General features: G+C 39.6%; 1 protein-coding gene across 3 annotated transcripts in view; it reads right to left on the bottom strand.

Moving 5' to 3' along the window:
- Positions 1–12,783, bottom strand: part of tbc1d9 (TBC1 domain family, member 9 (with GRAM domain)) — a 39,574-nt gene that overhangs the window by 16,921 nt on the left and 9,870 nt on the right. For all 3 annotated transcript variants that reach the window (XM_034888104.1, XM_034888087.1, XM_034888096.1), the window contains exons 4-18: positions 10,610–10,838; positions 9,808–10,069; positions 8,954–9,161; positions 8,432–8,638; positions 8,141–8,304; positions 7,501–7,652; positions 4,266–4,480; positions 4,055–4,172; positions 3,686–3,971; positions 2,811–2,940; positions 2,461–2,559; positions 2,104–2,172; positions 1,537–1,777; positions 1,350–1,415; positions 913–999 (exon numbers count right to left, since the gene is read on the bottom strand). In XM_034888104.1, the coding sequence (XP_034743995.1) occupies positions 913–999; positions 1,350–1,415; positions 1,537–1,777; positions 2,104–2,172; positions 2,461–2,559; positions 2,811–2,940; positions 3,686–3,971; positions 4,055–4,172; positions 4,266–4,480; positions 7,501–7,652; positions 8,141–8,304; positions 8,432–8,638; positions 8,954–9,161; positions 9,808–10,069; positions 10,610–10,838 (2,533 nt within the window). The remainder of the gene's footprint in view (positions 1–912; positions 1,000–1,349; positions 1,416–1,536; positions 1,778–2,103; positions 2,173–2,460; positions 2,560–2,810; positions 2,941–3,685; positions 3,972–4,054; positions 4,173–4,265; positions 4,481–7,500; positions 7,653–8,140; positions 8,305–8,431; positions 8,639–8,953; positions 9,162–9,807; positions 10,070–10,609; positions 10,839–12,783) is intronic.

Raw genomic sequence — 12,783 nt, 5'->3', positions numbered from 1 at the left:
ATCAAACATCCGCATTTCTTCAATTGAATTATAGTAGGATTATCTAATTCCAATAGCTAGACTGAACTTTTAAAGCCCATAATTTAGCAGCATCCTCTGTATTTTCAAGACAAGGATATTATTTTTAAACATATTCTTTTCTTGTCTTCCAAGCTACATACTGCCTCTACTTCTCTACACTTCTGAAAGTTTAGTTGTCTAAACATCAGCAACGGTGTTTGAGGCAGTTTCTCTCGCTTCTGTGTATTCAACTCAGGATACACCTGCATGAGTGTGCCAGCAAAATTTAACATGTGAATATACTTGTTTTTGTGCCCGTCATTGTGCACAATTCAGGCTGCATGCGATGTCTGCAGTTTCAAGGTTAATACAAGGACATTTTCCACAGAAAATCAAGGCATTCCCATAATAACCACAAAAAACAATGCCACTCATGCAAATATCATTCATCTCAAGTCCTGTATATTATAATAAGAAACATTGTCAGGAATTACAGCACAACAAATGACGCAGGGGAAATCTCTTCTGCTATAATTATAACTTTTCACCCTTTTTTCCTTGCTTTTTGAATTGTTTGACTATTGGGTTCAAAGCCATCTTTTGGTACTTTGTTTTTCATGTACGGTTTTATTCATTAACTATTTATTTTTTAAATTCATTTCTTTATACATCTGCAAACTCAGCGTTTATAGGGTTGGAGGGTGGTGGTGTGGTCCAAAGACCAAAGAAATGTCACCATGGCAGGAAGGGGTTTTGAAAAAAGATGGCCCCCAGTATGGCGTGGGGACATGTTATGTTGACAAATTGTTATCTTAACTCCTTGTTGTGCACAAGCATGATGTGCTTATAGGTAAGGATGTAATCAAAGCAACACAAATTTGATCACAATAAAAGTTGACCTTAGGTTCTTACCGATGGACGTTCCTGGAGTAATGTCTTCAAAGAAATACTGAGTGGCCTCAAAGGCAGAGTCGGGCTCTTCTGGTTCATGAGTGTTGCCTGGGAGGAGAATTCAACTTGGCTTGTGAAAACATTCTGTCAACCTTTTTTTAATTAATTTCATTTTTATCCCAAATTTTCAAATTAGAAAAATAAAGCTACATTGATTACTGAATTTAAACTACAGTAAAGTTTTTTCTGTTAGTTATCCCCCCCCCCCCAAAAAAAAAGAAACATGCTGGCAAAAGTAAATGGTGTGAAAGAGATTTGCCCAGCAAGTGAGACAAAGAGCTCAACATTTTCCATGGAGCCACCTCTTTTCTGTACAGCTAATAATCCTGCTTCACTAAAAAGAAAATATATTTTCCACTGTGTCCTAAAGACACTGAACTGCATGGAGGCACACTCACCAGGTATGACATGCATCTTGTAGAGGAGCTTCAGCTTCTCAGTAAGGTCCCCGTGACACAGGATACCTAAAACACACCAACAAGCTTTAGATATCGGACACATCTGAACGTCAAACACCAATTTGACAAATGACCCGCTGTATTACAAATCATTACTTTCAAAGAATATTTACAAGGACCAACTTACCCAGGCCACTGATGAACTCCCGAAAATTGATGAGGGAATCTCCGTTTTGGTCAAGGAGATGAAAAATGCGCAAAGCCAGGGGGTCTGAGTGGGCTCCGTTGGCCCAGGGGAACAGCAGGTTGAACAAGCCTTTGAACTGTTCCTCGTCAATGCGGTACTGCTCCAGGTAGGGCAGACTGGGGTCGTGGCGCTCTGTGGGGTTGCTGCTGCCGCCCCAGTAACAGCTAGTCAGGTGCTCTGCCTGAAGAGAGGAAAAGAGGGGGCAGAACTGTAAAATATAACATGCAAGTAAATATCCACTGAACAAAATTAAACGCAACACCTTTGTTTTTGCCCCCATTTTACATGAGTTGGACTCAAAGACTTTTTCTATGTATACTAAAGGTCTACGTGTCTCAACTATTGTACCCCCCCCCCCAAAAAAAAAAAATCAAAGTTTGTAAAATAATCGTGGGTCCTAAATTTTGATACGAACCAAATCTTGGGTTTGGTGTATCATTACAGCCCTATTTAGCTTGATGGCAAACCAGTGAGTGGGAGCCTGAGGTACACAAAGCTTTAACTCACCTTGAATAGCACATAGAGCTCCTCCAACTCGTCAATACTGAAGGCAGTCTCCGTTACAATAGTCCTGACCTGAAATATATTATGACATATTTAAATGTAAGTAATACCACAAGAATATTGTCAAGCGTGAAAAGAGAGCACAGGATCTTATGACAAGAATGTTGTTTACTGGGTTTCAAGGATCAAATCTAAATTTGAGGAAACTTTTTAAAGTTCTTTCATGTTGCCTGATTACTGTTGTGGCAACTGCACGACAGGGTAGAGAAAGAACATTATAGTTAAACACACAGAGTGTACTTTTACACTTTCACAAACGTGTCTAATTCCAGTGTTAAGGGTAAGTCAGTGGGTCCTTACCACGTTGCGTTTAGTTGTATCTTCAATGGTTTGGATCACCCTCAGTCTCTGTTTGAAACGCATCTGTTCAATCACATCTGCACGGATTGAACCAAATTTCTGACACAAAAGAATAAGGACAAACCATAAGAAAAAGTGTGAATTTAAATGTAGTATGACAACTGAAAGTCTGTTATCACAGTGGAAACAAGTGCGACTGGAGACAGTTGCTTGATTGTGAGGAGACAGCTGGGCTGGGCTTTTCAGTGAGATACTGTTAAACTTAAATTTAGAAAAACTTTAAGTTTAAGAAAACAGAGGAGGACACAGATTTACACACGGCCATTATCATCATCATCCAGGTTGAATACCTCGTAGGAGCTGCGGACCAGTTTGAAGATGTCAACCTCTGGATGCGGTTCTCCATTGTCTGTCAATAAGGAGTGCAGGTGGGGGATGGGGGGGAGGGTGCTGTCCTTGTTGGTCACACTGTCCAAGTATCTACAAAACAAGCGAATTACCAAGATGATCAAGAAACCTTTCAGGCTTGTGGGATAGAAATATCTGTTAAATGTTAAAATAGTTTTTAGGGTTTTTGACAGTGGTGGAAAAAGTATCCATAATCCTTTACGTAGGAAAATGTACTTAAACCACACTGTAAAGAAAATACCTTATGATATAAGTTAAAGTCCTGCATTGAAAATTTTACTTAAGTAAAAGTATCATGAGGAAAGAATACTTAAAGTATTAACAGTACTTTTTAAAAGATGTAGTAAGCAATGCTGTGCAAAGATTATTATTTACTCAAACAAAAACAACACCCCCTTCATAGGCTCCGCCTTCCAGATTGATGGACAGATAACTACTGGCCGACCGGCACGGTCACATTTCTCCCATTCCTTTCTTTATACGTTTTCCCTCCTCCATTCAACTTTTTAAATCATAGTCCGCTGTTCCTCAGAGCAATGTTTGGAACAACCTATTTTGCTGAGTGTTTCAGTGTGAAATTCACTATAACCAGCATGCACAACATTTGACCCTATTGGGTCTGATGGTTTTTATAACTCTACAACTAATAAATTATTTATTTGCCATGTAGAAATATCACTTCTACCAAAAAATTTGATTTATGAGGACTATTATTTTGAACACAACTGTACTTTGTTACATACCACCACTGGTTTTAGAGGATGGGTGAGTGAAGAAGGATAAAGGATGTAGTATTGTCCCTTTTGCCTCTCCTTACCTGCCAAGTACGGTCATGGCCTCGCCGTCATCCTTGCAGCCCAGCAGCTGGTGGATGTTGGCGTGCAGCACAGAGAGCGCCAGCTGAAAGATGACCTTAATGCCGTCGTAGAAGAAGCAGTCCACCACCACCACAGCGCTCTCGAACGGCATAACCGACAGGAAGAGGGTGAGGAACCAGGAGAGCGAGATAGTGGAGATGACCCCGAGGTCCTGCATGCAGTCGTACAGCTGAGGAATGTACTCACGGGCAAGCTCCTCAAACACCCCCTGATCCACTAGGGCACCTGGGGAAGAAACAAGATGTTTAACAAATAGAAAACAGTCAAATCAAACACCATAAAATAAAGAAGGACATGCACATACTGACCTACAACCCTAGTGTTGTAGTAGTCAGGCAGCATCCTCTCACAGAGCGCCACAAGCAGCCAAAAAGCCTCCTCTTCTTTGGCGTAGAGCAGCAACACAGATGTCACAATATTCATAGCCTATGGTGTCGAGGGAGAAGGAGATTTTCAAGTATTGCCAAGGACTGCAAGGTTTCTGGCAGTTCATGTCAAAATCGAGGGGAGTGTGTGTACCTGACAGTATCCAATGTTGGGGTTTCTGAATGCATAGGCTGTAAGGACCCTGCGGAGGGCAGCGATGCCCATCTCATTCTGAAAGGCTGGGTGCTCAGGGAGAGAGCGGTGCAGGTCCCTCTCTATCTCCTCTGTTGCCAGGTTGTATTTGCCCATCGACTTTTCCACCAGGTCTTCGTAGTATCCGGGATGGGTAGCCATCTCGTTGATGGTCCCTATGGAAAAAACACGAGGTCACTCCTCAGAGATAACTACAAGAGCTATGGTAACAGTCTTTGTAGTAGGGTTGATTACATGCAAAGCTGTCATTATATATTTAAATCCTAAGATAAGATAGGCAGGGAAAATTCAAGTGCCACAGCAGCAAAATGCAGAAAGATTTGCAGTAACTTTGAAGAAAAAAAAAAATTATTATATACATTTATCACATACAACTGACGCATGAAACAACTAAAATAAAATTAAAGGTACTAAATGTGAGATGCCAACAGGCTACAGTACATAACCCTCAAGGCATCCATACTGGGATGCGATTCTGAAGCTGAATCTTGTTACTGCAAAGGAGCAAACTTATGTAGAAAAGAAGTGTTTTTTTTTAACTCCTTCAAAGAGGTTTTCTTCTTGATGTCAAACCCACAGCCTGTAACTAGATTTGTAAAAAGGTTAAAAAAAACACCACCACCATTCATTCATGGATAAATAACAGAGGGGAAGTAATGAAGTTCAAATACTTACTGTATTCAAGTGGATTTTTCAGATTTTTTTTTTTTCTTTTCTTTTTTTTTTTTAATGGCAACTTTTTGGTCCTTACATTTTAAAACACAAATATCTGTACGTTCTACTCCTTACATTTTACAAAATTGGCTTGTTACTTTTGTTTTGTACTGTGCAAGAGGTCGTCATGTCGGAGAGTAGCGCGGACACACCGCAAGCGGGCGCGAAAAAAGTGAGAGAAAAGAAAAAGACTAGCTGTCCGGAGGATAATTAATTGAGATTGTGTGTGTGCGTCTTTGAGAACTGTAAGTCATTTAACTTATATTGTCAGTTCATTTTAGCTTGTTGTTGTATTGGTCTATAGTTCTTGCAAATTTAAAATCAGTCAGCTAGTGCTGCTGTACAACAACTGCTGTAACTATTCCAGATAACATCTGAACACAGCAAGCAATGTAGGAGATCTCTGCTTCTACAGTAAACTACAAAACCAATGATGGTAAACACCAAACCATTAACTGATTTTTATCAGAGTTTCAGTTATGTTTTTCAATCACTTATCAATATGCACATCACACTCTTGTACCCTGCCTATTGTCAGCAGCCTGTTAACTACAAGAAGAAATAGACTCCATGAGCTCTGTCAAAACACAACTTTACAATCCCTATTGTCACATCAAAAGGTGTCTTATTTTGATATCGGTTTATTAAACAGAGCATCTTCTGATTTAAAAAGAGCATTGGAACCACAAAGTTGGACTTTTAAATGAGAAAAAAAGAAAAGAGTGCTGTAACACCAGTGGTACTGGTAATTACGTGCCTTAGAGATCTGTTTGCTGGTTAACTGTACTTGACTTCAGTTAAGTAAGGTAAATAACTTTCCAGTGAAACAATGAGAAAGTCCATGTTATCAGCACAGTTTTCCACACACCTCAGTGTGCCTATTAATCTCTTCAAACTGGTTATTACACCCTTTGTTCTAAAAAAAACAAAAACTGAATGTTTTAAATGAGCAGGGTAAATCGTTTTCTTGGTGCAGGTAGTAAGGGTGACTAAGGTGAACACTATGTAGCTATGACAACAGCCAAGTGAGCATTAAGTGGGTCACTGGAAAGAAAGTGAGAGGAGCTGTAGATAACCCAGTACTGCTAGGGTGGGGATGTGTAATGAACAAGCTGCTGCATGACTGTGCATGTACACAGGGAAGTGTGGTGTGGACAGTCACTAGCTACAAGAGTCTGCAGGTAATGGAAAGATTTCATTTAGCAGCACCATGTTTGGTGGTAAAGTTTAAAAATGTTGTGTTCAACTAGTCATGGAAATTAACATATGCTTGTGTATGACGGGTTTCCAAAAAAATCAAGTCAGATTATTATTTTTTTTTCTTCAAGCCAATTTACTCCAGATAATGAATAACAAAACGTATCTCGTGTCAGCAGGATTATTACTGAATTCCCTTATCATATGTCAGTGCATGACCAGGTTGCCTTTCTCTGAGTATACAGTGGCTTGAATAAGGGAACTTTTTCAGGATGCATAGTATCCTGGATCTATGAAATAACTGGCCTTTAAAAATAAAAATGTGCCTCCCTCTACTGAAATTTAACATAGGGGTGTGTATACTTATGCCCCCGGTATTTTAAGGAAGAACATTTATTTATTTACAATACATTATTCATTCACAAAGAAAATTGGTGTCCATAAAAAAAGGTTGGATTTTCCAGAATTCTTTGAATTAAGGCATTAAGATCAATTTCAAATTGACTTTACCATGGGTGTGTAAACTTATTCAAGCCACTGTATACAGTAGTCTACAAATACAAATGTAATCTGATATGAACAACTGAATACAACTTATTAAACCAATAATTTAAAGTGTGTATGGTCAGCAGACATTAATAAATCGGAACACGTTTTTAGTCATAGCCCCTAAATGTACTCTTTTGTGCTTTTACATGCCGTCCAATAGAATATATTTGATATTCAGTATTAAAACATATTGCTTTTTCTATTGGAATACTGTCAACTCTAGAAATCTTTCAAAAAGAAAAAAAAAACAATTAGTTTTCAGTTGAGTGGCTGAAAAGTGGAAAAGGCTTTAATATTATTTAACTCTTTTCCAGATCTTGCCTCACGGACCACCTAGGCTAGAGCCAGCACTGAATGTTTGGAAAACAATTTCAGTCTTGAATAATCTGAATGGTTATGAACATTGTGTCATAAATAAAGTGGTCAATTAAGCTTTACATTGTGTTATGTAGGCTGCAACACCAGAATATCTTTTGCTGTGGCAGTAGTATTGGCTTTCCATTTATTTTTATTTTTTTAAATCTTCTTCTTACATTGAGCATTTGTCAACACTGAGTCTGTGGATTAACCCGTGCAAAATATGTATCATGTGCTGTTATGATCAAGTGTGAGCAGGTCGTATGCAGGGTGTGGTCTCATTAGGTGCAGTGTAAGACAGTACTGTATGCACAGTGTTTGTTTACAGCATTTCAGGCCTCCCTGAACATTTGCTCACCAGAGAAAAGCAGCCAGAGCTCTCCTCTCATGCTCTCAGGAATGCCCTTGAGGACCAGCTCCTTCGTCTTCTCGGTGCGGTACATACACACTCCCTGTCCGTACTCAGCAAAGTGGTTCTTCCACGCCTGCTCCTTTAGGAACTCCTTTGCCGTAGAAAAGAGCGAAAAGTATTTCACAGAGATGCAGCAGCTCAAGTGCAATTACAGCAAAGATTTTTCTGTCAGATTTGTAATTTAACTATTCCAAACCAGTGGTTAGATTGATTTCTTGGACAATACACAAAGCAAATATTGTAACATTCTATAATGCAGAGTCACAGTCCCATTGCATTGAGCTTAAAAACAGGTCTGGCTTTATTCATACATTGCGGGAAAAATAATCCAGCTAGGTGGCAGTTAGCAGCATCCTCCATGCAGCTTTAATATCAATGCAGAGTAGTGATATGAAAAATGACTAATGGCTATTAGGAAAAAAAGCAAAGAAATTACAATGATTAACTTAGAATCCAATGCTAAAAAATAGCTTTTAACAGAAGCAGAAATTAACAATATATTAAAGTAGGTTAACTACGTGGCGTACCATGCTTGAAAAGATGAAATGCTTTTAATTGTACTCGACAAAGGTGCATTTAACTCACCAGTTTGGGATTGAACTCCTCAGGTGAGCGGCGGCGGTACATGGTCATGAGGGCTTGTGTGGCTGTTGGCACTCTGCTATCGTTCAGGTTGAACGTACGCTCGCCTTCTGAGCTCAAACTGTGCTGTGGGCTGCTGGAGAGCAGGGATCCATGCTGGGAGGAAACCTGGAGGAGACAGACATCAGATTTGGCACTTTGAAATGAAAACACCACAACAATCTTTTATAGATTTTCTATTTACTCAAAGTAAACTAGGTATTTACATAATAAACATTACCACAATTTGTTTCACCTCGTCATCTGAGCTGTTTAGGCTGCTGGTAAGCTCCCTCTCTATGTGGATCTTGGAGCTAGTCTGCTGCAGGAAGTCAGAAATCCTTTGGACCAGGAAGTCTCGGTCCTTCAGGTTAGCAAACAGGAATGTCATACGATTCTTGGTACTGATGGAGAGCGGGCTGGGCAGCACGTTGGAGCTGTCCGCCTTCTCCACGATGGTCACCTGGAGGAACAAATGTAATCTCAGTTAACACAAAATTCCTACCAACTGATTAACACCTTTACTTGCTGAGACATTCCATGCATTTCAAAGGTTTTATGCAATTTAGTAATTGACTAGAGTTAAATGGAAAACAGTATTAACTTTGGTAGAGGGTTGTTACTGTAAATAAAGTAAACAGACGTTATCAGATACATTCACATGTTAGCAGTTAACTTCAACTTATGTTCATGATGACTGCTCTTTAGACAGAGACAGATTTCAGTTACAGTGTTGTTTCTATTCCCAAAAGCTACTAGACAAAGACAAACAACTGGCCTCTCGTAATGGGATAATGAGACTGCACAGCGTCTCCTCCGTGCTGGTGAAGCAGATGTAGTTTGTGGAAACAAACATCTGTCCCAGGATGTGCATCTTGTTAAAGGGGGTCCACAAGGTGCAGTCTGTGTGTCCGTCCAGTTTTTCATCTTTGGGTAGACGGAAGAGCGCCCGGTAACGCTCACTTTTTGCTCTTGCATCCAAATCCCTGAAGGATGAAAAATATCATGTTAGATGACACATTTTTGTAATAAGATAATATAAACTAAAACCTTGGTTTGATATAGTCATAGTGATAAGGCAAAAAGGTGATACATCATATATACTTATGAAAAATTTTACATGTAAAGTATACCCAGTTAAATTTGTGGTGAGTATATAGTTTCATTTCCTAAAGTTACACAATTTGGACAAAGTCAATAATGTGTCTGTGCAGATGGAGTAAAGTGTAATGTAACAATCATATAACCCCAGACTGCAGTATAACCAAATAATGCTTACATAAAATGTTTTCATCAAGCAAAAATTGGATCTTGAGGCCATTCTTTCGGCCTTGCAGAGACCCAACTACTAGAGCTTGACAGTAGTTCTTAGCAGCTACAGGTTGGCATGGAAATGGAAGGGGAAGAGCGGTGATGGTTTGCAACATATGTATGTGTTGCTTTTGCAGTTAAACTGAGAAACCTAAACTAGTAACACCATTCATTCTTTGGTTGTTAAGTGTCTGGGTAACCAACTGCTCTGCCAACCACAACACATTAATGCTCAATCAACTGAATGTCACAAAAAGGTTTAAATGGCATTAATTATTGATGAGCAGAAGTATTTCCCACTCCACATCAGATCTTTCTCACCTCTTGAGTGCAGACACCTTCTTGGGTGACTTCTTCTTGAGCTTGGGCAGCGAGCGGTCCTGCTCGAAGCCTTTGTTGTCCAGGAGCTGACGCATGGCAATGTTGGCCAGCTGCTCCGCCAGCTTAAAGGTCTCGTTGATGTTGAGGAAGACAGAGAAAACGTGCTCGTTCATACGGGTGCTCACCTTGATTGCGTCGGGCAGCAAAAGGGTGGCACTTTTCTCCAGCTGGGTGATATCAGCCCAACGCACCACCAGTTTGGCTGACAATTACAAAAGAAATGAAGATACAGACATCAGTATATATGGACACAATAAAACAAAACAGACCAAGGCAGCTCTCAGGATATGGTGTAAGATTTGCATGATGGATCCTTTAGAAGCATGCGAGAATACTAAAATTATATTTTATATGTGGTGTGGTGTAGATGTTGGTGTGTATCAACTGACTGCTAAAATAGTTTTTTTGCTTTTGATAATAGTTTGGAGTCTCAAATATATAATCTAGCCTTGAAAAAAAGAATTTCTCCAGATATCTCCAGGTGAGATTCTTTTAATGAAGAAATAAAACATATGGAGGATAGTTGATGTAGTTAAATAGTCAAAAGACTACAAACTCCAAATCAAGACTCCAAAAACTATTTGACGTTCACATCAGACTGAAGGGTCAAAGAGATAGTGAAAGAAGATTGGAATAATATTCGTCAGAAAAAGACAAGCTACTGTTTAATTTGTGACTCCACGTCACCCCACCCATTTTGCTCAAAGACACTGACAAAGGTAGAGTTGGGTCTAAAACCAACCTTCTTTTCCTAGTAAGTAGGAGTAGAAGCAGAGGTGGTTGATGCTGAGATATAGCCATCCCTGTCGTGGCACCTTGCCCTTCCAGAAGCTGCAGGAGTAATAGTTGACCAGCTTTTCCTCCTCCGGCATGCCAAACAGTTTACGAAACTTGGTGCTGGCCTCCTTGAACTTGTCCGTGTCATCGTCCTCTTTGACGTCATGGTTCTTGTTGTACTCCGCAATGATGCCCTGAGGCAAAAAAGGACAGAGACAGGAAAACTAAATGAGCTGAGACATGAAACAATAGGATTTTAAAGTGAGGAGCAGAAGCTGTCTAGGATTGCGGTGTTAAATTTACAATTCCACATTGTTGGATGCATAGAGAATGGGCTACTACTGTTAATCGTCCCAGTTTGTCTTTCTATATGAAACATTTTGTTTTGCAGCCTATCTTGACCAGTAGCCATCTCTACACTTTTATTCTCTACATTCTTTGATTCTCTTCAAATAAAAATAAAAAAAGACGGCACCACGAGTCACATAAACTGTCTGGAGTCATACCTAAGGCTGCACAACTAATCAACTTTTAATCATGATCCCAATTTTGGCTCATTGATTTTTGATCAAGTTTGCGTGATCAAGCAATATTTTAAATGAGTCATTTCATAAATCGCTCCGTTTTTTTCTTTTTACAAAGCCCATCTACCGCTCTGTAAACCACTGTCTGATCATGTGCCAATCAGAGTGGTTCCCTCCACCGCGCAGCATAGTTTCTAGATGGAGACAGTCACAGAGGACAGAGTAACGTGAGGAAAATTCAACAACAGATAGCAGTTGGTTATATGTCGGTCACAAGGTTTACCAGTTTACTAGTAAACGCAACATTTTGTCCCATCTGTTGGTTTTCAGGCAACAGCAGTGACCAGTGGTAGTCGGTGCTAGTTAGTGTACGTTAGTTCACAGGGCTCTAGGGTACGACTAACATTTTTTCTCTATGTTGCACCAGTGCATCTAATGTCCTCGCATCCGCTGCATCTCCACAGACGAAGCAATGTTGTTTATATCAATATGGTTTAATGTTGCATTACATTACCCATTTCTTCTTTAAAGCCGTGCTTGTGTTTGGATCTCTCCTCTAACTCCCCGCAATCCCCCCCCCATTCACTCACACAGCTCCCAGCAACACGGAGAGACACAGAGGCGATGGCACACACTACATTTGTCCACAGTTTTAATTGTTCTAAACACAGTTGTATGTTTTTTTTGTACTATGGCACTCGCACCTTACAATACCTTTATTTGACGCCACTTTACTTCAGTCTACCTTCTGCTCATTGTCTACTGTTTGCCTGTTTTTCTTGCGTGTTTAATTGTTTGTTTTTTGCTTATATTCTAGAGAATGCTACTGTAACAAAAGGAATTTCCCCGCTGTGGGATGAATAAAGTATTATCTAATCTAATGAGAGGCAAACCTGTATTTGTACCAGTGATTCCGCTGGTAACTCTACTATTGCGGCCGCCACAGCAAAAACACAAAGTTAATAAATGCAACTAACTTCAGTTTGTTGAGTAATAGCAAGTGAGACAGAGCCTGCTGGACTTGGGCCAGAGATGTGACCCATGGCCAGAATATCACAGTTCATAAAAATGCAGCGCAGAGACGATACAGACATTTCATACAAACAACTTGTTCAACTCTGCTCACCCACCATTCAACGCATGCTGGACCCATTAATAATGAATCAGCCGTCACTCTGTGAGTTGCATAAGTCCATCGCACTCCCCCTCTCTCTCTAGCTCCTTTAATCAATTATTGTTGAAAACAAGTGAAGGAGCCTTCACAGCGAAACACTTTAGATATATATTTTTTTTTTCAATACATTCTATGCTATTTATTTCAGATTGCTAATTTTCATTAACATGTGTTGCAGCTGTATGTGAAATGTAGCATAACATGGATGTGAAAGCGGTTATAAACAATATGTGACAATAAAATTTGTTTTGGTAAAAATCAAATAATCTTGATCTCAATATTGATCAAAATAATCGTGATTATCATTTTGGCCATAATCGTGCAGCCCTAACTAAAGCATCCCACTCAAACCAGAATGTTTGCTCAGATCTGCCAACTTTTTTCTGTTAAAAATGGATGTCCTCAAAAAGTACAATATCATTTAATATTATTTTTATTATT

Source organism: Etheostoma cragini, chromosome 2, assembly GCF_013103735.1.
Source record: "Etheostoma cragini isolate CJK2018 chromosome 2, CSU_Ecrag_1.0, whole genome shotgun sequence".
NCBI classification, from domain to species: Eukaryota; Metazoa; Chordata; class Actinopteri; order Perciformes; family Percidae; genus Etheostoma; species Etheostoma cragini.
Note: the sequence above shows the minus strand (reverse complement) of the source record. Positions and strands in the feature narration are given on the sequence as shown.